Source organism: Eubalaena glacialis, chromosome X (assembly GCF_028564815.1).
Source record: "Eubalaena glacialis isolate mEubGla1 chromosome X, mEubGla1.1.hap2.+ XY, whole genome shotgun sequence".
NCBI classification, from domain to species: domain Eukaryota; kingdom Metazoa; phylum Chordata; class Mammalia; order Artiodactyla; family Balaenidae; genus Eubalaena; species Eubalaena glacialis.
This window is the reverse complement of record NC_083736.1, coordinates 93,160,360-93,187,476: the sequence shown is the minus strand read 5'-3', so window position 1 is coordinate 93,187,476 and position 27,117 is coordinate 93,160,360. Positions and strand designations below refer to the sequence as shown.

General features: G+C 39.3%; 1 protein-coding gene across 3 annotated transcripts in view; it reads left to right on the top strand.

The window, feature by feature from the left end:
• Positions 1-27,117, top strand: part of PCDH19 (protocadherin 19) — a 104,677-nt gene that overhangs the window by 57,521 nt on the left and 20,039 nt on the right. For 2 of the 3 annotated variants that reach the window (XM_061178807.1, XM_061178806.1), the window contains one exon: positions 4,331-4,503. In XM_061178807.1, the coding sequence (XP_061034790.1) occupies positions 4,331-4,503 (173 nt within the window). The remainder of the gene's footprint in view (positions 1-4,330; positions 4,504-27,117) is intronic. The other variant, XM_061178808.1, reaches the window with a different exon arrangement.

Genomic DNA, 27,117 nt, shown 5'->3' with positions numbered 1-27,117 from the left:
CCACCCAAATTGTCCTGGGGTTTTGCAGCACCTGGTATGGTGCCTTGTCTATAACAAATGCTGGTACATGTTTATTGAAGGAATGGAGGAAAAAAGTTGAAAAAAACGCCTCAGCATTTTTCCATTGAAAACTAGCATTAAATGTTCCTTTAAACCTGCAATTTCTGGCCTTTTATGTGCATTAGAATCTCCTGGGAGGCTTGTTAAATGCAGAGTCTCTAGCTCCATCCCTGGAGAATCTCCAGTTTTCATGGGTTCCCAAGGTGATTGTGATACAGGTGGTCCAGGAACCACTCTGGGATCTTCCTTATGTTTCTTAAATATAGTTTCCCTTCTCTTTTGACTTTCACTCTTTTCTCATTCTCAGAAGGTATTTCCTGGGTATGTGGTGTGACCTACTAGGAAGATAAGACCTGTTTCCTTTCAGATTTTTCTGTCTTTTGGAAAGATTTCTAATATTTTAAAGGGTAAATACGGGTCAGAATGTTATTAACGTTCATTCACCAAGAATTTTCTGAGTAATTATTGTGTGCAGAATCTTGTTCTAAGTTTTCTCAGACAAACTTGTCCCTCTCTTGGCCACCAGAGCAAGTAATAGAAACATTTGTATTTACAATACCATTGCAAAAAGAACCCTAATTTATTGTCCCACAAAAGTTGGTTTACAAGTCGTGCATCTCCCAAGAAGTACACAGGTAATAAAGCAAGTGGAATCAGCATTTTTTATGCCTGGCATAAATTGTTATTTGTTTTGGGTGAGTGGCCATTTACCAGGCTGTTTTACAATTTGCAGCATCTTGCTTACTGTCTTAAACTGCCTTACAGAAATCCATTCATTAAGCCACTAAATGTCCTTACAGGATGAGAGAGAGAAAGTGGTACTTAGGGAGTAAGTGGTACTTAGTTTGTCAGATGGGCAAACTGAGCTTTAAACAAGTTAACTATTCTAAGGTTTGGGGGAGGGGGTTAATACTCCTTGCTTTTTCTTTAGAGAATATATGACTTATTCTCACCTTACCAGTCCCTTAAGTCCTAGTAGCCAATTCTTCACTATTTTATTATTTCTCTTCTTTCTACCTAAAAAACCAAAAGCTCTGAGGTGGTTTATAATATTTAGATGCATATAAAAATGATGATCAAAAATTTAAAAGACAGATCCAAAACCAATTACAAGAAGCTAAATAGAGATCCCTGGCATGTAACTTACTGCAATTAAACATTATATTTTCCTTGAAGCTTTTGAGAAGTCAAGACAGAAAGGTAAGTATACCAGAGCGTGTCATTCTCATTTTTCAATAAAGGAAGGATACACATTTGACAGGAGAATTTTTTTCCTGTCCCTGAATTTTAGAAGAAATTAACATAGTGGACAATGTCTGACTATAGTTTATAGAAGATATAGAAACATTCTTTATATATACATTTCCTATGTCAATCCTATAAAAAAACTATGGACATAATATTTAATTGTAACTCAATGAAAGCATTACCATATATGGGAGTAATGATCATATTAAACAATAACCATTTACTGAGCATTTGTGTATACCTGGTACTTCATGTGAACTATCTCATTGAGTCCTCAAAATGGCCTCTTGAAAGAGGTTTTAGCAAATGAATTTTATTATTTTATTTTTTTAGGTTTTTTCTTTTTTTCTTTTTCTTTCTTTCTTTTTTGTTTTTTTTAAATAGGCGTATAGTTGATTAACAATGATGTACTTAGTTCCCCGACAAGGGATTGAACCTGGGCCCTTGGCAGTGAAAGTGTGGAGTCCTAACCACTGGACCGCCAGGGAATTCCCAGCAAATGCATTTTACAGACAAGGAAGTCTAGGCACAAAGACATTAGCTATCAGGCCCAGGTTCCCATAGATGAAGTGGCAGATTATGGGTTATCACTTGTTCTAATGACTCCAAGTTCAGTGCTCTTTCCACTACAATCAGGAAATCTAATATGCTACAGGAATAGAGTTTAAAGAACCTAGAGCAGTGGTTCTCACCCGGGAGTGATTTGGCAATGTCTGGAGACATTTTTGGTTGTAACTTCTGGGAGGGGCACTACTGGCATCTAGTGGGTAGAGGCCAGGGATGCTGCTAAATATCCTACAATGCACAGGACAGCCCCCCCCAACCCACAACAAAGAATTATGCAGCCCAAAATATCAATGGTGCCGAGGTTGAGAACCTTGCTCTAAGGAATGGTTAATTGCATTGTCCTTATTCTACACCCCTCACCATCGTATATCTCAAGCAAGTTTTAGCAACTGCTGAAATGCAGTCAATTCAGGGTTGAATTCTGTGGTTTAAGGTAACAATTTTGCATTGTGGATTAAAGAAATTTTCACATGCTTCAGATAGCAGAAATGCAGGTCAAAAAATTATTTGTTATAAAAATGTAGGAACCAGTAATACCATCCAGGCAGGTTTCCTTTCTCCTGAGGTGCAGGGGTGCATGTGGGCAGGACCAGATTTTTTTCTAAAAAACAAACTTTGAATCTGTTCATGCTGTGCGATTAGTATTTACAGGAAGCCTCCAAATCTGTGTCATAAAACTAGAGGTGGTGACACACTTTAAAGCATGTGTTTCCATTTGGTCTTAATGATCATAAAAGACTCATAAGATGATTGATTTTTGAATAGAACTGCATCCTGGTGGGTCCACAGGGCTGAGTAGCTGCATGACATAATTTGGAGGAGCTGAGTGAGTTGGCCTATTGAGTGATTTTAGTTTTAATACAGTTGATGCTCAGTTATTCTTTCTGAAAATAATTAGCAAACAGGTCAATGCTTCACCCCCTTCTGCCCTTCATTTTCTGACAATTATGGCTTTCCAGTTACTGCCCTTTTGATCTTTTCCTTTTCATATTCAGGGCAGCAAGCATTCTACATCTAGGTTGGTCATATGTTAAAAATCTGCTGTGATTTCCTTTTGACCAAGTGTGGAGAATGACAATGTAGCCATTGTGTCCATGGCATAGCTCTTCATCGTATGTACTGAATGTTCTTATCAAAGCTTCAGAGAGCCAGGCCTGTGGATGTTCAAGGTTGAGCAGATCAAGCGAGTTTGCAGTGTCATCTCCACAGGGCTCCCTTTTCAGAGGTAGAGTAGGTCTGTTGGGACTTGTCCTAATTCACAAGCGTGCCACTCTCCCTTGTTGAGACAACAACACATTTTCTTGAGTATGCCTTTGCAGCTTCCTCACTGACTAGGGAAGGGATTCCCCATTCACTAGGTATTTCAGATGCATAATTTATGGTCCATGGTGGAGCACAGCTGCAGATTCTGTCAGGACATACAAAGTATTAGAAATAGCAGATGGGGCCTCTATGGATGTACCTAATGTACTGTTCTCTATTTCGTGAGAAATGGTGTGGGGTTTTTGGGTAGTATGCTTAGTGCATTGAATGGTGGATTGATTTAATAGGTGCAAGAAAAATTTACACACAAAGTCTTGAGCTGCAAGTTGCCATGTTCTTAGCATAGCTACACTCACAGTTTCCTTAGCGTTCACTCTCTGGTTCTCACTTTTGTCTTACTTTCCATGCACGAAAGCTCTCTTCTTCTCAGCTCCTACCTCTCCTCTTTTTCTTTGACTCTGTCCCTCAACCTTTCTCAGTTAAAACTGACCTGAATTCTCTGATCCTGATAACCCTTTCTATTTGAATTGCATTACCTCAATTTCTGCCACTTTCATTTTCACAGTTGGTTAGTAGATATCTTTGGAGAGGTAGTATACATAGTGTTTAAGGGTCCAGGCTCTGCAGCTAGACTGCCTGGGTTTGGTCTTAGATCTGCTAACATTTTAACCAGCTGTGTGACCTTGGACAAGTTATTTAACTTCCGTGTGCCTCTCTTTTTTTCACCTGTAAATGTGAATATTAATAGCACCTGTCTCTTATAGAGTTGTGATTATTAAAATAGTTAACTCATGTCAAGCACTTAGAACAGTGCCTCATGCACAGTAATCCCTCAGTAAACATTAGCTGTTATTATTTTAATTTGATTGTATAAGAAGAGAAAAAAACCTTCTGAAATGATGATATTTTTTGCAGGTGGTTGTTTCAGAGTTGTAGCTTCTTCCGCCTCACCCGTAGCGATGCACTGAAGATAAGTGAATGAAAGTATTAGCTACATCAGCATCCAGTAGTGGGAACCTCTCTACAATGTTAAGTTCCGTGATCTTTAAACAGAAATTTCTCTTCCTCCTGCCCTGTTGGACAATCCAGTTGCTGTTGGCCTCACCACATAGCTGACATCATCCTGGCTCTGAAAGATTTTTAAAAATCAGATCTATCACAGTTATAAATTATCATTCTTTCTTTAACCCAGCAGCTCCACCTTCAAGGACTTAGAGGGCAACAGCCTGAAGGATAGCGGCCATGAGGAGAGCGACCAGACTGACAGTGAGCATGATGTCCAGCGAAGCCTGTATTGTGACACTGCTGTCAATGATGTGCTGAACACCAGTGTGACCTCCATGGGATCTCAGATGCCTGATCATGGTAAGGGCTGATCGGCTGTAAGTTGCAACCATAGATTCCAAAGAACCCAGGATGTTTGGAGGCTCACTGCATTACTTTACTGTAATGAGTGTATTTTCCTACAGGGTTTTGAGATGTCCTGACACCTGTCCAGACTCTTCTTCACCCTCCCTGAGTGGATCCCCTATGATCATATAACGTTCAGGCATTTAAAAAGCCAACTACCTATACATATTGCATACATACTCATCAATCGTAACTGCACTGCACGCATAGGAAATTAGCAGATGCCTTCTCACTAGGAATAAATGCCTCTTTTTGCTTTAGTACATGAATTGGACTCATCAGTTGAGTTGCAGAGAACACAGCACTTATGACACCAAAGGGGTGAGTTTTATTTCCATATCAAGTTGGTTAACTTTACCCAGAAAGAGACCCTGTTCTCTGACCACAGATTGCATACTCTTTACTGAGGAGAGAGTACAAAACTTCCCATTTTGTCTATGGGGCTGTGATGCCAAATCCCTCTAGCTACCATGCAAATGCATGCCATTGGTCATAGGAGAGACCAGGGTAAGAAAACATGGCTGACTTAATGTAACATTCTGTGCATGTCAAAAATGCCTCAAAGCACATGTCAGGAACGGCATCCTCATGTATGAAGAAGAGTCTATTTTTGGGAACTCAGCCACACATGCTTTAGCAAGAGGAGCCAAGCATAAACCAGGGTATAAAAACATTAGCAGAGTTCAGCTAAGGCAGAATGTTCAGACGGACTTGGGCACAAATGTCATTTTCAATGTTTTACTGATGCAAACATGCTAGGCAAACAGCCTGTCTTTTTCAATTAAGAACTATGAATTCAGCTTGGTGTTTAGGCTCAGTGAAGGTTCAGAATGCTTGGCTATGTCTTGAGAGAAGCTAGACGCAAGCTCAGCTGGAAGCCCCACTGCTAAAAGACTTAAAGATGAGAAAACAAAATATGGTGATTATGTGCTGGTCTTCAGCTGTTTCATTTCACTGTAAACATCATTAAATGCTTTTGTTTTGGTCTTGTAAATGAATCCAAAGGAAAAAAAATGTACAATCCACAAAATAAAATGTTTTCTATGGAGAAAAAGTTAGTCACTGTAGATTCTATTAAATTGTTTAATCCATCCCCTCCCCAGCAGATCCAAGTGTCAAAGTCTATAATATATATGTCACTACCGATTGTGCACTGCTGCCTTCTCTCATTGGTGAGTGGTGCCATCCGCAGAGATAATATACTTTCTGGGTGACCTTACTAAGACTAAAGATGAAAAAATTAAACATTTATATAACTGAAACAGAGGCTATTTGATTCTCAGAGGATTAGCAGCGTGTCACAGGATACAGACTGATATGTATCATTTACTAGTCTTGTGTCTCAAAGAAATGCTTTTTCATTTGTATCAGAAAGGGTTTTAGTTAGATGCTCTCTAAAATGAAATGACTCCAGGAAAAGAAGTAGTCATAATTGATTCTCACTTTGTGCCTGGCTAGAACAACATCTGTTTTAGTTTTTTGTCACATGTCTCTAGGAAAATAGTACCAGTGGACTGCAGCTAATTTTTCTGAGGGAGTGTTTCTTACAAAAGGGATGTACTGTGTATAGATACTGTAGACTTGTAATAATGAGATTCTAAAGCAAATGTGTGGCATTATCCCAAGACTCTCCTATGTTTAAGATGGGGACTACACACACACACACACACACACACACACACACACACAATTTTTTGCTCTTCTGTTTTGGCAACACTTTTACATTTTGTTTCTCAATATTCGATTCTTATCTATGTATCTTCATTTTTTCCATTATTCTAGCAGTGGCTAAACCTTGAACCAACCCTTGGGTTTGTTCTTTTCAATTTGGTTGAGTCATAAAAGTTTAGTTACAAAGGGAATTCAGGCCTTCTCTGGCTCTACCTTATGATATCCCAGTACTACTGAGCTTTCCATAATGGTACTTAATTGTATCCCCAATCAACTCTAGGCTAGCCACATAGGTGGTGTCACCAGTTTACTTGGGTTGAATATTGCTACCTCAAACAATAGCAATGATTCAAAAATTAACGTTTTCTAGCATTTTCTCAAACTTGGATTCTTATAATAAATGTTTTTCATTTTATCCTAAGGCACAGTGGTTGAAAGACAATCACTGACTGATTGCATTTTGATTGCCCCAACCAAACACATCTGTGAGCTGGGTCAGGGTGGAGATATGATGGAATGGCAGGAATCTTTTCTTTCTGGATTATTATCAATCCTGGTATCACTCTCGACAAGCCTAAAACCAGGTCAGTGGGTTGATGAACTGGCTGAGCTGAATTTCCTGGTTGCCAGGTGACTGAATTACATTTATCATCTGCAGTGCCTTTGAATTAATATGTCTCAGCTTGTCCCCCATACTGTAGCTCTTCTCATGGCTTCCCAGAAAAGAAGGTGATGGAACATTCTTTATCCTGTACTTCTACTGGCATATGGCACTTTTTTGCAATGCTATCTCTCTATAGCTCTCAGAGTGCCTTGAGAGCAAGTAAGTGTTATCACTCAGCAGATTTTACCACCTGATCTGGTTCCTGATGTGATTTGGTGCTGAGCTGGGGAGTCGCACTCAAATGTTTTAACCATTGTTTTCCCTCCCTGAATTTGAGTTATTTGGTAAAATTACCACCTTCTGGCAGGGACAAAAATTTCTCCCTATGCAACTTCTGCAGACAATCTCTAAGAAGAATAGCCAAAAAGTAGGGTGGTCAGAGATGCCAGAGGCTCATGGGTTTGTTGCACAATTGGGGGTTTCACTGGGCTTGAATCTCTTCCTATCAGGGTTATTTTTGGATTGAATAGTGCTGGGTTAAGAGGCTTTTGTCTCCTTGCTTCTTTGCATGCCCATTTGTGATGACTTGGATATCCCATTATGCATACTCAAATGTGTAGTCCTGACATGAAATTAGAGTTTATAGGTTCATGTCTTAGAACCGTACATACTAGTCCCAAGCCCAACTAATTTGTTTCAAATCACACTCAATCTCTTACCTTATGATTTTAATTATTGATTATAAATTCATCAGCTGAAAAGATGACTCTAATTGCTCTAATATGCACCTGATTTGGAGTTCACTACAACACTGAATTGGTTTCCCTCCCATGCTAATTGATACCAAATGGAAGCAACATACAGAAATTTGTGCTAACATCTAGCTGATTTTGACATCTAAAATCACCAAAATGCAATATAATGATTGCTTTATTTCTGGGAGTGTAGGTTCTTCTGCATTTTCCTAAACTTGTTTATTTGCTAGTTTCATCACCTGAATATCATTTAACATGTTTGTTGTGTAAAACATAGATTTGAAGAACTTGATCTGTGCCTAATGTAACCACTGTTGCAAATTAGCCATGAATATATTCTGTAGACTGCATACTATGCATATTCTAGTTTCAACCACAGGTGTATTAAGACGTTTACACTTTCAACACTCTACCAACAATGTGTAATTTAATTTCCTCTAGGCTTTTAATGAAATTATGATTCAGTGACTGAACATCCTTTCCTTATCCTCTTACCTATCCCCCGACTCACCTCTCACCTCACTAAATTTCCAAACACTCATTTCAATTAATCTCTTAGCAAAATAGGGAGTTCTCAATGGAGACTATTTTGTGACATTGCAAAGCAGTGTGCTGCTGGGCTCCAGAAATGGTAGCATGAACCAGATGTTCATAGAGTAATTGAAAATTCCATTTTATCAGAATAGCATTTGCTGTCAAAAAGTTTTATCTTTACTTCAACAAAGAGGTTGATTAGCTCCCCCTGGACCCGAATTAGCATCTTTCAGGCTAGATATACTGTTTTGCAATTCATGTGGTTATTTCTCCCCTGGTTTTGCTCATATAGAATCTTTAAAAGATGTCTTTAGCCTCTTGAAAATATACCAGGTAAAATGTTTAATTACTTGAACACAGTAAAGTATATGTATACAGTGTTTCTATATATATGACTTGCAGGTTTTTTTCATCTTGCTTCAGGTATACAGCATTCTAACCAGACAGGAACAATCCATGCGTAGATATATATTATTCATTCATTCAGCAATATTTTTGAGTGCCCACTATATGTCTGGCTCTGGGAATGTGTCAACTACTTCTGTTATTGACTGTGAAAGTTATCTTTTTAGCTTTGCTTATCCGGGTTTTACTGGGGTGACCAAGGTCAGCTCAATGATGAAATGAATAATTCTTTCTGATTTTAGAAATGATAAGAATAGAGCCTGGGACTAATAAAAACCTTATTAATATTGTGCCAATAAAGCAAAAGAAACAATAAAAGAAGACTTACAGTCAAGATCTTATTTTTAGTAAGAGTATCACGGAAGATTCTTCCTTGATGTTCTAATTTGAAGAGTGTCACAATGTTAAACATTTTCTTTTTAAATCCATCTACTCTGAGATTGAACTTCCTGCTTACTTTTAGTTACTGTCATTGTAAGATGGTTGGTTTAATCTCTGACATGCCCAGTTACCTTGCTGGTTAAGAGGTACTCAGAGATACTCAATACCCAGTCTCCCTTTCATTCTGACATCCAGGACCTTTATCCATTCTCAGTCTCAGCAATGGCTGGGTAGGTGGGAAGAGAAGTGACAGGTGGATGCTTTTGTTTATTTCAACTACATTGCTGCACCAGATAATTGGACTCCTTCCAAAGCATTATTTACATTTTATTGGCAAGGTGGCTGCTAGAATAAAACGTTGTCCTTAACTAATGGAAACATCCATGCTCTTAGCAGTTGTTTACTAGCATTATTTTGGCCTGGGCCTTTTGGTCAGAGAATTCTTTTAGGACAGCTCTGTTCATCTGCTTTGAAATAAAAGCACTATTCCTTTTCTTAATATAATAATGTTTTCCTGATCCACTTGGAACTTTTAGTTGTCTCATAGTCATTGTCTATTTTAAAATGTATTATTATTAATAATTACCTGTAGTATGGGATTCATTACTCATCACGAGAATAAATGCCAAGGGCTTTCTTTACTGGTTGACACTAAGAATTTCTATATTTCTGAGCACTCGGAAAGCATTGGAGGATGGAGGCTATATAAAGGGAGCACACTGAACAATTAGGGGTTTCATTCTCTAGGAGTTTATGACCCAATAGCACAAATGGTCCAGTATGGAATAGACTGCAGAGGATCAGTGAAGAAATTAATTAAGATTATTTGAGCTGGAAAGCAAAGTGCATTTCAAAAGACAGTTTGGTGTAATGGGATCCCTTTGGAGGAATAGTGGAAGCCAGGCCCCGACGTAGTATGCAAGATAAAATTATGCTCTATGTGGGTGATTTGCTAGGTGAATTTTTTTCCAATTGCTTCATGATGAAGCAAGTTCTATAGGCCATGATAAGTAGGGACACTGCCAATAGGACAACAGATGAGAAGCAAATCAAGTTGTTGTATAGGGCTAGATCATATGGTTGATTCACATACTCAAAAAGTCCATTGAAATATCAAGATCATTATTTTCTTTGGGTCTCTCAATCTATTTAACATTATTTCTGTCCTATCATAAGATGGTTAAGGACCATAAATAAACTCCATCAGGATGGGAAAACATGAATCTGAACTTTCTGTTTAAATATTTATGAAGTATTTTTTCTGTCATCTTCCCTTTAACCCTTTTATTATGAAATAAAAATGAAGAATTGAGTCATAATTTAAAAAGCAATTTCAAGAATACCAAAATCATGTATTATTCCTTTATTGCACTATAGGCAAAATACTTGTGAGATGGCTTTCCTTTCTTACTGTAGATGCTTTTTGTCATCCAGGATCAGGTCTTTGCCCCAGGTATTTTTGGTCTCTGTCTTCACCAGATGGCTCATTGCCTGTTTGTTCATTTTGGGCCAAGGAAAGCTAATTTGACACATCCACTTTTGAAATGTGGCTTGACAAGAAAGTCTTTTCAATTTCTATTCCTACCCCAAGGCTTACCCCCAATAAAACTTCAGCCATGGAAAAATCACCAGGCACCAAATTGAAAAAGGTTTGAACTGGCCTTTAGAGCCATCAGAAAAGTTACTTTTTAGAGACTTACACACAGCTTAAAGTGGGTAGACAAAACAGATGCTTTTGCAATTGGGCAGAATGGAACCCCCTCCCCGCCAACTAGTTATTCTGCCATGCAGAGAAAATACAAAGCAGTTCCCCACGGCTTCTCGTAAAGAGATTATCAGTGAGATACCAGTCTCTAGAGTTGTTCTGGAGCAAATCCTTTGGGACTAGACATTTGTGTGCAAGTGACAAAGTCAGAAGGGTGTTGTGGGATTTTAGGTTTTATGCTGAACACTGGACTTCACCCCAAAACGTGCACCCCGAAGATCTACTCTGGTAGTTAGAGGAATAGGTGAGATGGTAGGTAGCAGAGGTGATTTGAAAGGCACTGAATTCAGAAGGGGCCAAAGGAGTTTGTCATAAAATGAACTCTGGGTGAATTCATTCAAAGTTTTGTCTCATTGAGGTGGCCTCATGAGAGACACTTTGTCTTTTGTGGGTTCCTTGTTATCAGAAATAATAATTCTACTCCATTATTCTTCACAACGGTGTAGACAACAAACTTGTAAACTGTTAAATCTGAAATAATAGGCAACACCATCTTATTGTTAGTTCTTTTAAATCTTAATAATATCCATTTTCATGGCAAATGAGACACTTTATGTTCCTGTCTTAGTTGAACGGGGAGATTTTCAGTTTGGAAGAAGTTAAAACCTTAAAAACACATTCACCTCCCCCTACCCCAGTTAGCTAAGCCTTAGATTCTTTCTAATTTGTGGTTTAGTAACTAGACTCTAAGTCATGCAGGAGTGCAACTGTAATCTACTTTAAAATAAAAGCATAACCTAATATATTGCTTCCCTTTTGATAGATATCTGTACACAAACACTGCTATAATCACCTGGAGAAACTTGGTGACCTTAGTTGATTACAGCAAGGCAGCTTCCCAGCCATGAGTTTGCAAATTCAAATCCAGTGTCAGAGATACATTTTTCCAATGTGTGGCCGCTTTCGCCACTTCTAAGCTCATATAGTCACTCCTTTCTGTCCTTAGGTTGGATAATAATAGATGTTTGACCACTTGCTTTCTTCCCTCCTCTTTCACCCTGTGGAGTTTCCAACCTGTGTGAACAATAGAATCTTTCCTTTTTAATATGTGTAAAAGGGGGAAAAGAGGAGTGGTAGAGGTTCCAAGATACTCAAACTGGTCAAACTGTTCTAAGACGTCACCACCTGCTGTTTTTAATCATTAATGAGGCTGTCAGTTGCTCTAATCTGGGAGGTGAACCAAAAGAACAGTTTTGATTTTAATTTAATTTAAAAATCAGCTTATTGGAAAAAAAATGCCTCCAGCTTGTAAGAGTCAGGTTGCCCACTGTTGATAAACTAAAGTAAGTCAGATGCAGAAGCTGAACCATGATTCATATGCAAATGTGAACTATTTTAAATTTGGGGAACTATTATTATTATCATCACTAGCTAGAAAATTTAGTCCTTTTAATTCAAGGACCCATTTTATTTCAGAGACATGCTTCATATAAATATCTGTTCCATTTTTTTTTTTCTGGAAGAAAAACTGATGCACCAAGAATTTGAAAACTTTATTCACGTCAGAACACAAATCAATGGCAAAGTCCAGAGTGAAACCCAAAGTGCAAATTCTTTTGCTTGACTCACTGCCCATCAAACTGTACATTTTAGAAGCTGAGTGATTATCTGTGAGTACTCTATTAAGTTTGGGTTTTCTTACACTGGATGATTTTGCTTAGCGGCAAAATGAGAATTCAGAAATATGGTGTCTATGCACAAATTGGATCTTAAAGACCTGGAGCCAGACCTTTGTTTGTGCCAACTGTCAACTTAGAAGGTTTCATTATGCCTCTCAGAGCTTCACCAAACACTTTCAGATTTATAATTGATGTCAACTGAAGTTGAAGGCAAAGAAAACCTGCCTTATTTGACTGCAGAAAATGTTACCTTACTGTTGGGCCCTAGTTAGCTGTAGGGTAGGTGTATCGAATCACACTAGCCTTCTGCTAACACAGCAAGTGAGCACTTCCTGAATTCAGCTGATAATCAATCTAGGCAGCTAATGAGTTTGCAAACAGACTGAGCTGCTGGAGCTGGCACCAGGAAACCACCATTCCAAACTAACCATCTCTTATTAACCTTTTGGTGTTTCCTTTGTGACGCTAATTAGAGACTCATAAAACTATCTGCTTTGGATCTTTCTTTGGTTTAAAATCCAGTTTTCAAAGAAACACAGTCTACTTTAAGGCTTCCATTAGTATGGTGCCCCTCATGGAGGAAAATGACTGACTTGCCATTTAAGTAAGGTTTGCTTAATTAATCTCTAATGTTCCAGCAATTAAAATGCCAGAAAAAGTTGCTTCTGTAGTTGGTATAATTTATAATGCTCTCCAGATTCCGGTGGTATTGAAGTGGGTGGCAGATGTTTCTACCAACATTATAGGTTGATGGTCTGAAGGTACCCATTCCCAGGCTGTAACCCTGTCTGCCAGACTCCGTCTGCCTTCTGCGTTGAGCTAAATTCCTCTTGATTGCCTAAGGGCGTTAGAGGTGTGTTTTGCTTCTTTTCTGCAGGATGATGAGCCAAGAAATGAGCATTGTACTGTTGGGAGGGGGGAAGTCTTCTATATTTAAAGAGCTGTTTAAGTCAAAATGATAGGTTATCAACTGGGCCTACCCAACATTCAAACGATTACATTTGCATGATGAAGATGAAGGAGCAGCATTCCTTTCTGCTATTGTCCCCCATCCCACTCCCTCGTTGATAGTTTCCACACCCAGAAATGTGTCACTGAGGAAAGAGCATTGTGAGATAAGTGTTCAAAACCTGTTGGACTCATGTCTTCATCCTGTGCTTTTGTTTATCCATCTACAGCACCTTTAACTGCCTCATTTCTCTCTCATTGTCGAAAAGAAAAATTATCTAAAATGAACAACTTACATGATCCTAGGGGACAGAACCTTTAGATGAGGAATTGGCTGTCTATTAAATAAGTGAGATTTGCAAAGTTAGACATTGTTTTATTTAATTTAGAAAAGTGGTACTTTTTCCAGAAGCCTAATGTTAATTATGTAGGATCCTTTAGAGATTAAAATACCTATACCAGAAATGCAGACACAGAACCTAATATTCTACCTGCAGCATTACTTAGAGCCCCTTTGGTATCTTAATTTTCCACTTAACATAGAATGTTTGAAGTCCTGAAAAGTCCCCAAAATCATCGTGAAAGGGAGTTCATGTTATATCATTTATCTATTACAGCAACCCTGAGAGGGAGACAAGTGTAGAATTTAAAAAAGTTAACAGAGGAGTGACAGCCATTTAAAATGAGGCTCAAAATCAGAATCTTAGCTGATTAAGAAAGGTAGACAAGGTTAGAATGAGGAGTTGAGAGAAATGAAATAAGATACAAATATCTGTGGTTGAAAGTAAGGTTGGCAGGGACAGGAGAAGCATAATCCAGACAGACTATCTAGCTAATCCTCATAGGTAAACCGGAGAATTCTAATTGTCATTAGAGTTTTCCAGACAGACAGTGTCCCATCAATTCAGGCTCCAACTAATGTAAGCAAGTCCAGCTTCTACCGTGTTCCATTTTCCTCAAGATCGACACCACTAGTCTGCCTGTAAATCTGAAGGCAAGCATAGCATCATAGTGACCACAGATTTTGGAATAAGACAGATCTAAGTTCCGTGCTTATCTTTGCTTCTTAATAGCTATTAACCTTACTCAAATTACTTATTTTTTGGAACCCTCAATATTCTCATCTATGAAATAGGAGTAAACATAGAAATTACTTATCAGGGTGGTTGTGAGATGATCCAGGTAAAGCATTTAGTGTTACTTCCTGGCACATAGTAAGTGCTCAAAAATAAAAAGTGCCATTATTACTACAGAGATTCAGTCAGTGAAATATCTACTTTCCATGATTTCAGGGACACCACTGTCCAGAGCCTCTCATCTGCTTGCTGCTATCTATGATACCTTTAACAGAGGGTCAGGCATTTCATTTTACAATTATAGCTCAAATTTCAAGCAGCCCATGGGAAGAGGGAATGCATTTATTCGAATTCACACTAAGTTGTAAATGACTGCTATTAGATTGTTTCTAAGTTTGGAATTTGGTGTGTGTGTGTGTGTGTGTGGTTTCTAGAATATTGAAGACTGAGTCTCAGCAGGTGGGGGGAAGCACAGAAAAGGAGTGCCAAAGATGACAACCTCATGAGTTCACCCAGAGCTATCAATGTCCAAATGAATGCTGGATAATTATTTGATTTACTCTCTGTGAAATATCTGAATGCTGAAAAGCTGCCTTCACTATCACATCATGTTTCTGAATTAGCCCAGACTTTGGTTTGAGAAATTAAAGGATGTCCACTAAAGGTTCTTATTGATGCTGAAAACTTGGCCTCTGTGCACAGGTGCCAAATAGAATCTTCGAGACAGAGTTTTGGGTGAAGTAGAAAAGAATAGCTTTGTTGCTTTGCCAGGCAAAGGGGGACATAGCAGGCTCGTGCCTCAAAAACTGTGTGTCCCAACCCGGGAGGATTTGGTGAGGAGTTTTATAGCAATGGTTCAACAGTGGGGTTGCTGATGAGGATCAGGGTGCGTGCAGGGCCTGCACTCCTTTAATCTGGTTTCAGGTGGTCCCCTGATGAGTTTCTCTAGATTATTCAAACTGTGATCTTCTCTGGAATGAAGAATGCTAAAATCTTCCATTTGTTGGGGGTTTTAGTTCTTTACAGAGCTCAAAGATATTGTTCTGTGTATCCTTGAGGCGGAACCAGGACCCTGCCCCAAGACTGCACTACTGTTTCTTGGCTGCTCCTCCCTTGTCTCTGCATCCCCTCCCTTCCCTGATTAGCAACTGTTCGAATCTGCCCTTTGAAACTCAGGGAAGGTCATGGAGGCTGGAGTCTATTCCCTACAAACAAGAAATGGGGGACATGGAAAGGCTTCTGTGCCCAGGAGCCCCACAGTGTCCTGCTTGGTTTCATTGTGGAATTTGAAAGAGAGGTCCATGTTAATCTACATTACAAAATGCACATATTCTTGCACACCTGTGGTGAGGCAAGCAAAGTTCTAGTTCTTTTCTGTTGGCATTGACTCTGCTTTGCTTTCCCTCTGCAAAAATATGCATGTTCCAACCCCCAGGGGCTCTATCCTTCCCTGCTCTCCTTCTCTTGCCTCACTGCTCTTAAATGGCTAATGGGACATCATTTTGATTCTTTTGTTTGTTTGTTTGTTTGTTTCTACCTCATGCCCAGACTTTCATTAAAAAATAAATGAGGAGATACATTTTTCATTTCTAGTTCTCCTCTAGAAGTCACCCTGCAAAGGATCATTTCTATTCTTTTTTTCTGCCAATGGACTGAAAAATGCCCAGCTCCTACCTGAAAGGTCATATCTCCTTGTCATATGAATGAGCTCACAGCAAGTCCATGGGGACAATGTCATCTGAGCAATGATGGGAATTTATGTGCCTTTGGATTTCTGCCTCTTTTTTGTAATGAAAAAAATGAATTTGTTAATGATAGAAAAAAACTCAGCCAAAGCCCCTTATAAAATCCTCTCTATATAAATGCCAGGAGAGAGCCACTCAAATACACAGTTGATAAATGAATTTTCTTTTTCTTTTTCTTTTTTTTGTACTCATGCCTTGCTTAGAGCTGTTTGTCTTATATTAAGGTAAGTCAGGTAGCTCATCTTCACTGGTTATAGTGTGTTGAATTTAGCTGGCAGGCTGTGGTTTTGTGGCATACAATGCTTTGGCTTGTAAGGGACCTTATGACATGTTTGTGTTTGCCAATAAATGGAGATGAGAGAGAGAAAGACAGAGAGAATGAGAGAGGGAGAGAGTGAGAACACATACAGAGACTAGCATGGAATTAGGGATATGCAAAAAAGACTTATAACACAGGAACACGCACTGTGTTTAAAAAAGGCAGATTCTGAAAAACAAAACCAAACTTCCCTAGCTTGAACATAACATTCTATGATCAGTGTAACTGGAAGGACATAATTTTTGCCTTTCTAAAAATCCAAATCCACATGATATATGCAAAATGCTAAAAAGATCATTATAGCCCTAAAATGATTTAATACCATGTTGCCCAGGGGAAAGAGAATTGTAGTTTTCACTCCATTATTTATTCATCACAGAGCCCTGGGTAAGTCACTAACCTCTCAAAATCTTAATTCATATATTTATAGAGAGGCTGATGAGCAATGTTGCAATAACGTTGCTAGGATCAATAACCAAAGTGCTATTTATATGTGTATAATACTTTTTCTTGGTACAATATAATTGTGAGTCAGCTATTTTTTTTTCTCTGCCCTTCTCCTGCTTGACCTTTTGACCTGAGCACTTTACTATCAGCACAATCTAGTTAAGCAGATAAACACTGACCTGAGAGTCAGGGGATTTTGGTTCTCATTATATTCCACAAATTCATAGCTGTGCAACTGTATGCAAGTTACTTGTCCTGTCCAGTCTTTGGGTTTCTCATCTGTAGAACAGAGGCTATTGGTAGTACCTACCTTATAGGGTGATTGTAAGGATTAAATGAGATAATGCACGTAAAAAACTTAGATAAGTACCTCTTTTATAGTAGACACACAAAGAATCATGGTGGTAAGATGAAGCTAATGAAATCATTCTCCTTCTTGGCTTACTTCCCCTCTTCACTTATCCATATCTCTTTCTTACTTTAAAATCCTCTTGGGCAAAATTTAAGTCCTATAAGAAGCCATTCTTGACTGATCTCTCCTTTACTTGGCACCTCTTCAACAACTATATACACAGTTTATATCACATTAATTTGCATTTTACCTATTTTTTTAAAATGTAAAATGAGGGGGTTGGTAATTGTTAGGACCTTTCAACTTCCAAGCTCTTTTTATTCTGCATTTTGGGTTCTGGGCACAATGTTTTTAGATTCCTGAGCACACAGCCATTTGCCAATGGATCTGTAACGAGTGCCATACTCAAGTTAACAGACGGTATGGTGTGCTTGCTTTGAGGGGTAATTGCTCTTTCATCTTAATTTCCTCCCTTTGGCGTTCCTTTCTTGAAAACTACTCAATGGCAATGTCATGAAGCATGGGGTGAAAATCAAACTGAAGTAGCAGGTCACTTGTCTATTTCAGGAAAAATTACATTTAAAAACTAAGGACCAGTGAAGTTCTACCAAGGGAGGGGCTTTTCACCCTAGTATTAGAGGCCAAATAAGTCTAAGGACACAATGAACTTACAATGTCTGTTCATTCCTCTTTTCCTAAGCAAGTTGGCTATACCTAGTTGATAACTGTCTTCATTTTCCTTAAACAATGTTTAAGACTCCTCCTCCTTGGCTACCATGTCACACCTCTCACAGTCAATCTGTTCTTCTTAAAATCTAATACTCTAAGCCAAATCTGGTGTCCTTTCTTCTATGGGGTCAGTTGTAAGCTGCTCACTTTACTATAGCCTTTCCCTCCCCCTCCTCCTCTTCCCTCCCCCACCTTTTCTCCTTGATGTTTCTTATTTAGTTCTTTCTCCAACCCTCCCCCTTTTAAGCTCAGCCTAATTCCATCCTCTTTTCTTCTAGGGACAGCTTCTCTTTCACCATTATATTTTTATGAAAAACAGAGATATTTTCAATGACATCGAGTAAGAATTTTTTTGGTTGTAGTGGTTCAGTGTTCCTTTATGGGAGATTTTTATGGCTTCTTTTCATTCAGTAGAGTTGCCTTCTTTATTACTTTTCCCCTCCTCCCACACAGCTCATAGCACACTCCTATGACTAGAGAAGACCCTTAGTGAACAAATGTTGATTAGTTCATTGCTCTGAACACTACCAAACAACAGATGCCAGCCACCAGTGTTTGATCCCCAGGGCAGTTCTCATCCACCCCATTCTACAGATGCCGGAGGTGAAATGATTTACTCTAAGACAGGGCAAGGATCAGAAGAGAGTTTGTGTTTCCTGGATTTGTTATGTGACTCCAGGGCATTGTTTTGTTTTTCCATTTGAAATCTCAAAGGCTATTGGGCTGGCAGGAAGTTTTCATTCCTGTTATGAAAGGGCTACCTCCTCCAGTTTAGAAGAGATGTTGCTTAGGGAAATTGCAGCAGAATATGGCAGTGAAGCCAGAAAGATCAGGGAGTCAGAAGCATGACTATGAGATGGGAGGAAAGAAATGTCATGCCTAACTAGCCCAGGGGGCATGTTTGATAGTACCTGGGTGTGTCTACAGTATATCTATATAGATATTGGCCTTTCACTTTGTTTCTTACATTTTACTCTTTGAGTTGGTCTGCTGTGTAATCTGTGTCACTGGCAATTCCATTGACCACAACACTTCAATTGAATCACAGCTTGAGTCTTCTTGAAGTTTCCTTCCCTCTAACCTTGATGATTTCTTGCTCATGTTGGGGCTTGAAAAAATGTCTGATGAAATTCAGATCTTTAGCTTCTGTTCCCCTCATCATTTCCTCTGATCTGGGCTATTTTGGGTCAAATGTTTTCATTAAGATAAATGTCCTAAGTTTTATCATATGGTTTCATTCTTTTTCACTTATTGGACTGCAAGCTTGCTGAGACCCAATCATTCTAGATTGGCTTGTTCTTTGTGGTACTGTATGGGCATTTTGGTGATAGTCATTTCTCAAAGATGACCTAAAAAAAAATATTTTCCACATTGTTAAAACACCCTGTGATCATTCTTCACTAGGGTCTGTCATACAGAGTGAAGTAAGTCAGAAAGAGAAAAACAAATACCATATGCTAACACATATATATGGAATCTAAAAAAAAAAAAAAAAAAGGTTTTGATGCACCTAGGGGCAGGACAGGAATAAAGATGCAGACGTAGAGAATGTACTTGAGGACTTCCCAGTATTTATTAAGGTGTTTTCTATTTTTTTTCTTTTTATTGTGGTTTTTGTTGTTTGGGGAAAAGCCCTGATTCAGGCATCTGGATTCAAGTCCTGGATCTGTTACTAACTCCATTTGTGATCTTAAGCGACTTACTTCCTCATTTTGGGCCCCAGTTTCCTCATCTGTAAGTGAAGAGTTTGGACTGGAATGATTTGTAGGGCTCATTATTGCTGATACTTTATGACTCTTCAATTTTCATTTAGTATGAAAGGATTATTGGGGAAGTAGAAGGCATGTTGGCTGGATTTTCCTTTGTATTTCTAAAGACCAAGCCAGGATGGGAAATATGACTCAGTCATGGGACTTTGGGTTGTAAAAATCCTTCCATTGTGGCAAGTGAAATTAGGGTGAAACATTGGTGAAGATAGCTTGTATTAAACATTCTGAGTTTCTTCCTCCTCTTTGACTTTTGTTTGCATGTGTTTAGCTTAACACTGCTTTCAAGTGCATGCATTTTTGTGAAAATGGTCCTCCTTTCCTTTTACACCCGATTCATGTTCTCATCTTCCTTCTCCCTTACTGAATCATCAATTTCTGAATAGTTTGCAATTTTCAACTTAATTAGGTCTTTCCCCTAAGTGAAGAACACAGCTGTTCCCTCTCTGATGTTTTGGCAGCTGCCTCTGCCTTTCCCAAAATGGAATGATTAGCTCTTTCTTTCAATTTCTTAGCTGTTCATTAATTCAGGACTACTAGCCCATCTCCTGGTGATGGAACTCCCAAATCTGATGACCAGAGTTGTTCCCTTTGGTGCCTTTCAATCTTTGGGGGTCTTAATTCACATGAAATGGGGAATTTAGCAATCTTTCAGAGCTCCATTTGCCTCGTTATCTCCAGTGATTCTGTTGTTCAGCCTTTTGAGACGCTGATTCATCTATGAGGAGAACCTAGGCCAATGTCCCTAATGTGGTTTTGATGGAGAAACAGAGGATAAGAAAGATCCTAAATATACTTTGTCCCTGAATTAAATGGCTGTCATTTGTCCATTTCACAGACTCTCCACTTCAATTCCTAAGAAACCTTCTTGCCCATTGTTTTTTTTTTGTTTTACTTTTATGTACACTTGTATTTTAGAAAGTGGTTGCTGTTTTTCCCTAGGTGCTTTGATGTTATCTGCCCCTCTGGCCTTTAATTTTATGATGACTCACTTCCACTGTTAACTGTTGGGAATTGCACTTATCATAGCTTGCCCTTACATCTAAGATATCAAGTCAGCTTCTCCACTCCACTCCATCTTCCCTCTCACATTATGTTCCCTGTTAATCAACTGAAAGCGTTTTGTATTGTCGGTCTAGTACTATCGTTCCAAATGTGTGTGGTGCAGCCTGTTTTTGCTTTCCCGCCCCAAGTGCCTCATTCAATTTAATTCCTCATACTTAGCATATTAGGCATCTTGTCAATATTTCCTTTCTGAGGTCTATTTTTTAAATTTGAATGCATTCTGCGTGTGTGATTTTTTTTTTTCCCCTTAAGTGATGAGCTCTACTGCAGCAGAGAGTCAGAATTAGCTCTGTGCCTAGGAGGAAAAAAAGCACAGAGGGAAAGAGCATTGCTCACATTCTCAGAAGGAGTATGCGAGGGCGAGCCCTTGGCAAAATTGTGTCTATCGTGCCACTATATCTGTCTGCTCCTTCCCCTCCATTTGGGAACACTGGCATCTAATACTCCCCTTGGGTTTTCTTAGTTTCTGTCACCACTCAGGGCCCTGCATTCTCAGGCTTTGTTTCCTACTTCCCACTTATAAACTTATCTGTTTCACGTTCCATTTTCCCAAGGTCCTAATTATTCCAAGGGATCTGCTAAACTCATTGGTCTCTCTTTCCAAATAGCATTTGATATCTTAATGTGATGATAATACAAGGGAATAGTTAATGGTGGCACTTGGGCCACCAAGGCAGCCTGATGAGGGTGATCTCTTTAACTTGGGATCTTTCCCAGCATCCCTTCCTTTATATCCCACCAGTAGTTGGCTACATGGTCTAAGGATAAGGCCAGCTTGGACTCCATCTATCCCAAAGAGTTAGAGCTTCTTGACCTAAACATGTATGGAGTTCTTTCTTTGTGCCAGGTACTCTTTAGCTTGGTTTACATGCATTTTTACTTTTAACCATCCCAACAACCCCAGGAGGTTAGTGGGGTTATTCCTATTTTACAGATAGAAGAAAAAAAACTGAGGCACAGAGAATAATTTTAAGTAATTTCCCGATAGGGCTATTAAGTGGTAGAGCTGGGACTTGAACCAGGCAGTCTTGCTCCAGAGCCTCCAGTCTACACTCTATGCTACACTGCCTCTGGGAGAGAGGGATGGTGCCTTTTTCAAATGCACACTTCACTGAGAGAAGCTGGCTTCAGGTGTGCTGCAGGGTGGTAAACTTCCCTTTGGCAAGGAGCAGATTAAGTCTTGAGTTGCTCCAGTAGATCTGACTTACATACACCTCATTCTATCTGGAGAGAAGCTTGCCTTTGGACACAGTGCTGCATCAGAATGGTTTGCCTTTGCTTTTCTGTACCCCCAAAATTAGCAATGCTAAAAATTTTCTTCACCAGTCCCTATGACTTTAGGTCCTCAGCAAGAATGGTTGTCAAATGCCTAGGACCAAACTTACACTCTATCTGTTCTCTACTTTTGGAGCTGATGGAGCTGTGTGGAGGGTTTTCCTTGGTGTTGGCCAGCAGGAACATGACAAACTCAGGGTGGGGGCTCTGTGAAGGGGAGAGCAGACTCACCCATATACTCTCAAGGGCCGGAATGGCTAGAAACTCTGCCTCACTAAAGTAGTGCCAGTCTCTCCACTAGAAGTAGTTTTTCAGTGTAGTCACACAGTGAATTGTTTTCTGACGTGAATGGTTGTGTTTCCTGTTATTACTGCTTTTCCTTCTGGACTGAACTTGTATTGGCTGCTGCTTACTTACTAGCAGACATAAAGCCTCACACCTGTGGGATGCTGCAGGAAAGGGAGTTTTCTTTCCTGATAGCCGTTACCCCAGTGCTGGGAATTTAATACATGCATTTATTCTTCTTTAGATAAACAGGATTAAATGTAGAATGAAGCAGGGAGCAGTCTTAAGCGGTCTGCATTTTGCATGATTTTCAGGGTCTGCACAGTTCCAGCTGTGTAAACATGATTGAAGAACTTAGGTATTATCTAATAGAGGAGGATTGCAATTTGGGAGAGGCCCACCATGGCTGGGCTGGAGCCAGACATTCTTCTCCCCCCTCCAGTCCACACCCTGTGAGGTTGGCTTGCTCAGCTCCTAGAGTCAGAAGTGAAGGTGGGGCAGCTGGTGTTAATTATATTGTCTTATAGCTTCTTATCAGTAGGGGATGAAAACTAGGCAAAGGTTAGGAAAATCTAAAGACACATGCTCAAATATGTTCCGGTTATGGTGCTAGGAAACAAAGAAATGGAAGATGTTGGACAAAATAAGGAACCCTCAAAGATTAAATATGACAGTGAAAAGAAAATGTCTAGTGAAATTGTAGCTGCATTTATATTCAGTTTGATTCTCTCCATGTTCACTGGAAGCAAAGGCAGAAGAATATTGCCTTTGGAAAGGACTGATTTGTTCTGATATCTGGACTCAGTTTTATTCCTGAGATTTGTTTAAATAATGACTAGCTCAATAATGCTAAAGACTTTTAATATACGATCACTATTATTGTGAAAGGAACTGTGGTTTCCCCATAGCAAATACAAATATTATGGATTATCCAATTTTTCCATCCCCACCCTCCACCCACGATTATGTACAAAGTTGGCTCTGCTCAGTTCAATAGAGTCTGGGATCTAGTAATTGTTCTATCCCTCTAAAGAGGCACATGGACATGCATATTCCTGAGCCCCGAGGTATGGGCTTTCTGAAGAGATGCCAGGTTTCCATGCCTTGGATTTTCCAGGTTATTCTTGTAGGAGGGTCAGTGATAGTTAACACAAGGCAGTTGGCTTTCCTCTGGATATGAATGTCAGGATATGGTCCTGATCAAGGAAGAAAATAAAGCACTACCCTTTAAATGCACTGGGATGCTGTTGCATTTAGGGATAACTCAGATTCACTCCTGATACAACTAGCTATTGAAAAACTGTTTTCCTGAGCAGCTCACTTTGAAGTAGTGTCTCTGAGATGGAATATTCTTTTATAGGATGGGAAGCCTCTGGTTTGAGAAGAAAAGATAATTTGATAGAGCACTGAGTTTGAATCATATGGGAAGTGTTCAAGAATAGAAAGGGAAGGAAAATTCAATAAATTAACATTTGATGCAATATTAGGATGTTAGGGAAATAAGAGACCCACTAGAGAGTTCTAGGCTATAACGTATACACATGCATTCCTTTGTTCACTAGCTGTGGGAGTCTGAAGAGGCAGAAACAGGCCTCCAGACTAGCAGCAGGGCATATGAGAACCCCTACATCTTCCATCATATTTAAGCAGGGATGGGAGGGGTAATCCTGTAAATACTGTGCATGTGGTGCCCTTGGAACTCGAGACTGGGATGCCTATTAGTGTTATGCTGAATGCTGTAATTGTGGCATGGGCAGAGCATCCCATAAAACTTAGCTCCTGGATACTTGTCTGAACCATTAGGTACGAGAATTATGGGTGCCATAATAGCACTGGAATTCCTGAAACTAAACAGGAAACACATTTGGCTTGTACTTCATCTACAATCACTTACACTTAAGCTATTGATAGTTGATTGGGATCTGTAGACTGCTGGGCTTGTGCCTTGGGACTTCTAAGCATATTTGATGGGTGGAACAGACAGGGAGGCTGTAGATTTTGGCAAGCTGTAGTTCCCCTTAGTCAGGCTGACTGTATCTGACACTAGAGATTCCAATTCACCAAGATGAAGCTTACCACTTCTCTAGGCCTTGGCCGATGGCCCAATGATACTAATGTGAAGGACAGGAGAGGGCCAGTGATAAATTAGACTGCGTTTCCAGTGAGCAAATAGTTGAGTGGTTTACTGAATACCCTTTTGATTTTTTTTGGCAGACATAAAATTCACGGCAACATTTTTAGAATTTGAGGGAATTGTAAGTCTTAAAATTTTATTTTACAATAAATGTTAACCATTCAGTCTCCTAATAGGGAAATGTGGGCTCTTTTATAGGGTGTGCAGACTATGTAGTTGTACAGATAATATTCCTCTCCTCAAGTTTTTCTTGTAAGGGGTTCTGGTAACATATCCGGCTAAGGAATTTCCAGACACAGCTGTTTCTAATATTCGGAGGGGCCCCCACAGAACCATCAGGCTTACTCTGAAGGTTCCTTGTTGGGAAGTGGGAAATGTCCCAGGGAACAGGCCTTTTTCATATTGGTGGATTTTCTGTCAGAGATTTGGCCACTGCTGTTATTTCTGATTGCCTCCCTGTAGCTTCCCTGGAGGTGTGAGTTTCTAGGCAGAAAGATTTGATGTGATGAGGAAAGGCTACAAAGCTAAAGGAAGAGAAACAAAGTCTGAGCAGGATGGTAAGGCAAGAGGATATTTTGGGCAGGACAGAGATGTGTTGAATACTGTGGAATGGAGACAAGGGAAATGAGATGAGAAAAGAGGAATGAGAATTAATTCATGAGAGCACTTATTATTTATAGGTGGGAATAAAAGGTCCATTGAACTCCAGGGGAACCTTCCTTTATGCAATGCCTGTGAATATGTTAGAAATTTTGTGAAGACAATTCCATCTTAAATGCAATGGGGGAACCGACAACCTACCTTGGAATATTCTATCTGGTGCATAGTCAATCTACTCTTTCCGTGCCTTGGACAGTCTTTGGGGTGTGGTCAGAAGAAAGTAAATAGAACAGATGAAAGATTTCCTCTCAGGACAGTTCAAGAGCTTCCTTAAACAAAGGCGAGATGTCAACGTCCCCTTTTACTCTCCAAACAACCTTTCTGAGAACCATCTTGGCAATTCTCTGGCTTCTGCACAGTTCTAAGTAATTTCTGAAACACTTAGGTACCCTGATTAGTTTTACTTTTGAAAATAAAACTTGGTTTGTGTTTAAAAAAAAATCATCTGTACAGTCTGTGTCTAGTTGGGTGGTGCAGAAGAAAGGCGAGCTCTTGTATCAATCTTTATTCCCTCTGTAAACACAGATGACCAGAAGGGAAGGCTGTTATTAATGGTAATGCAGACCAGAAAAACGGCTATTATTTTCAGTCTGTTGAACAGTACAAAAATGCTTCTCAAGCACTGTGTTCACATGTTTCTTTTTATTAGCCATCACACAAGGAATTAGACTCATTTCAAACCGTTCGTTTTCCCACTCTTGTCTCCGTAAAATCATTACTCATGAGTGGTTTCTTTGTTGAAATACCGCTGACCTCCCATATTGGAATGGATAACAGGGTGTTAAACATATAAACCTTTCAGTTTGCATAAACTCTGGAAGAAGGGGGACAAAGATTCCCCAGGAGAATAAAACCATGCGTCAATGTCTTTGTTACTGTCCTATAAGTATCTCATCCAGGAAGCTATGTCAGCATTACAATTCTGTGTTATGTGTGTATGTGCGTGTGATTAGTAACAGCAGAGAGCTCATTGATTGCCAGCAGGAGGTTTTAAAATATAATTCTGCATCTGCCCCGTTCTTTTCTCCTTTCCAACCCTTTTCTAAACCCCGCCCCCAATCCAGGACCATTAGGATAGTTAAAAGAATTGTGTCACGTCTTCATATGTGAGCAGATGACGATCCTTAGCTCTTCAGCTAGTCGCTGTTTGCATTTTGCCAAAGCTGATTATTTTATCTGCAGTTTTAATAACAAGCTAGATTATTTGCTGTTCACTAACTGAGGGAAGCAAAGAAAAAAGATTGCAAAGTGGAATTAAGGGGATAAGAAAGCTCTAGGGCCAAAGAGGTCTTTTTCTTTAAGTATTTCAATTTACTCTTAGAATATTTTTATGCTAGAGTCCAACATCTTAGATTAAACAAGTCTACACCCTCCTTCTCTATAACTGCCAAATTGGAATCTCAGAGAATAGAAATCATGCAGGCTTGAATGAAGCATCAAATTCTCTACTCCCAGTGCTGTCTTGTTTTCTGAACATAGAACTAGACTCCTCAGGGCTTCTTAAGCCACAACATGGCATTCCTTCATTAGCCCCATGTTTCACAGACCCAGTCATGAAAGATTGGCATTTTAACCAACAAGGGGCAAATGCAATAAAATTGGAGTTCAGAAGAGGCAATGTTTTGGAAAAACAGATTATTCCAAGGGTGGAAAGATACGTGATCTGTACTAAATGGACAGAGCATTTAAATTTACCAGACTGGTTTTTAGTCATCTTTTGATTTGTTCCATTTGATTTTTTCCAGCTTTATTGAGATATGATTGATATATAATGCTCCATTGTTTTAACTTGTGAATGGAGATGAGTATTCAGGATGATGAGAACTGGTAGGGGTGCTGGTGAGTGTGTGTGTGTCCGTGATAGTTTTTTTATGGCCATAATTTAGGATTACTATGCATCAGCTCTTACATAGATTTTTCTAGAGCCATGTCAGAATGTCTGAACTCAGGTCATCTCAACCGAAAATCTTCTGCTACTTCTGTATTCAGAGTTCAAGCCAACTCAGAAAAAGCCCTCACAGCTGTGGCCCAAAG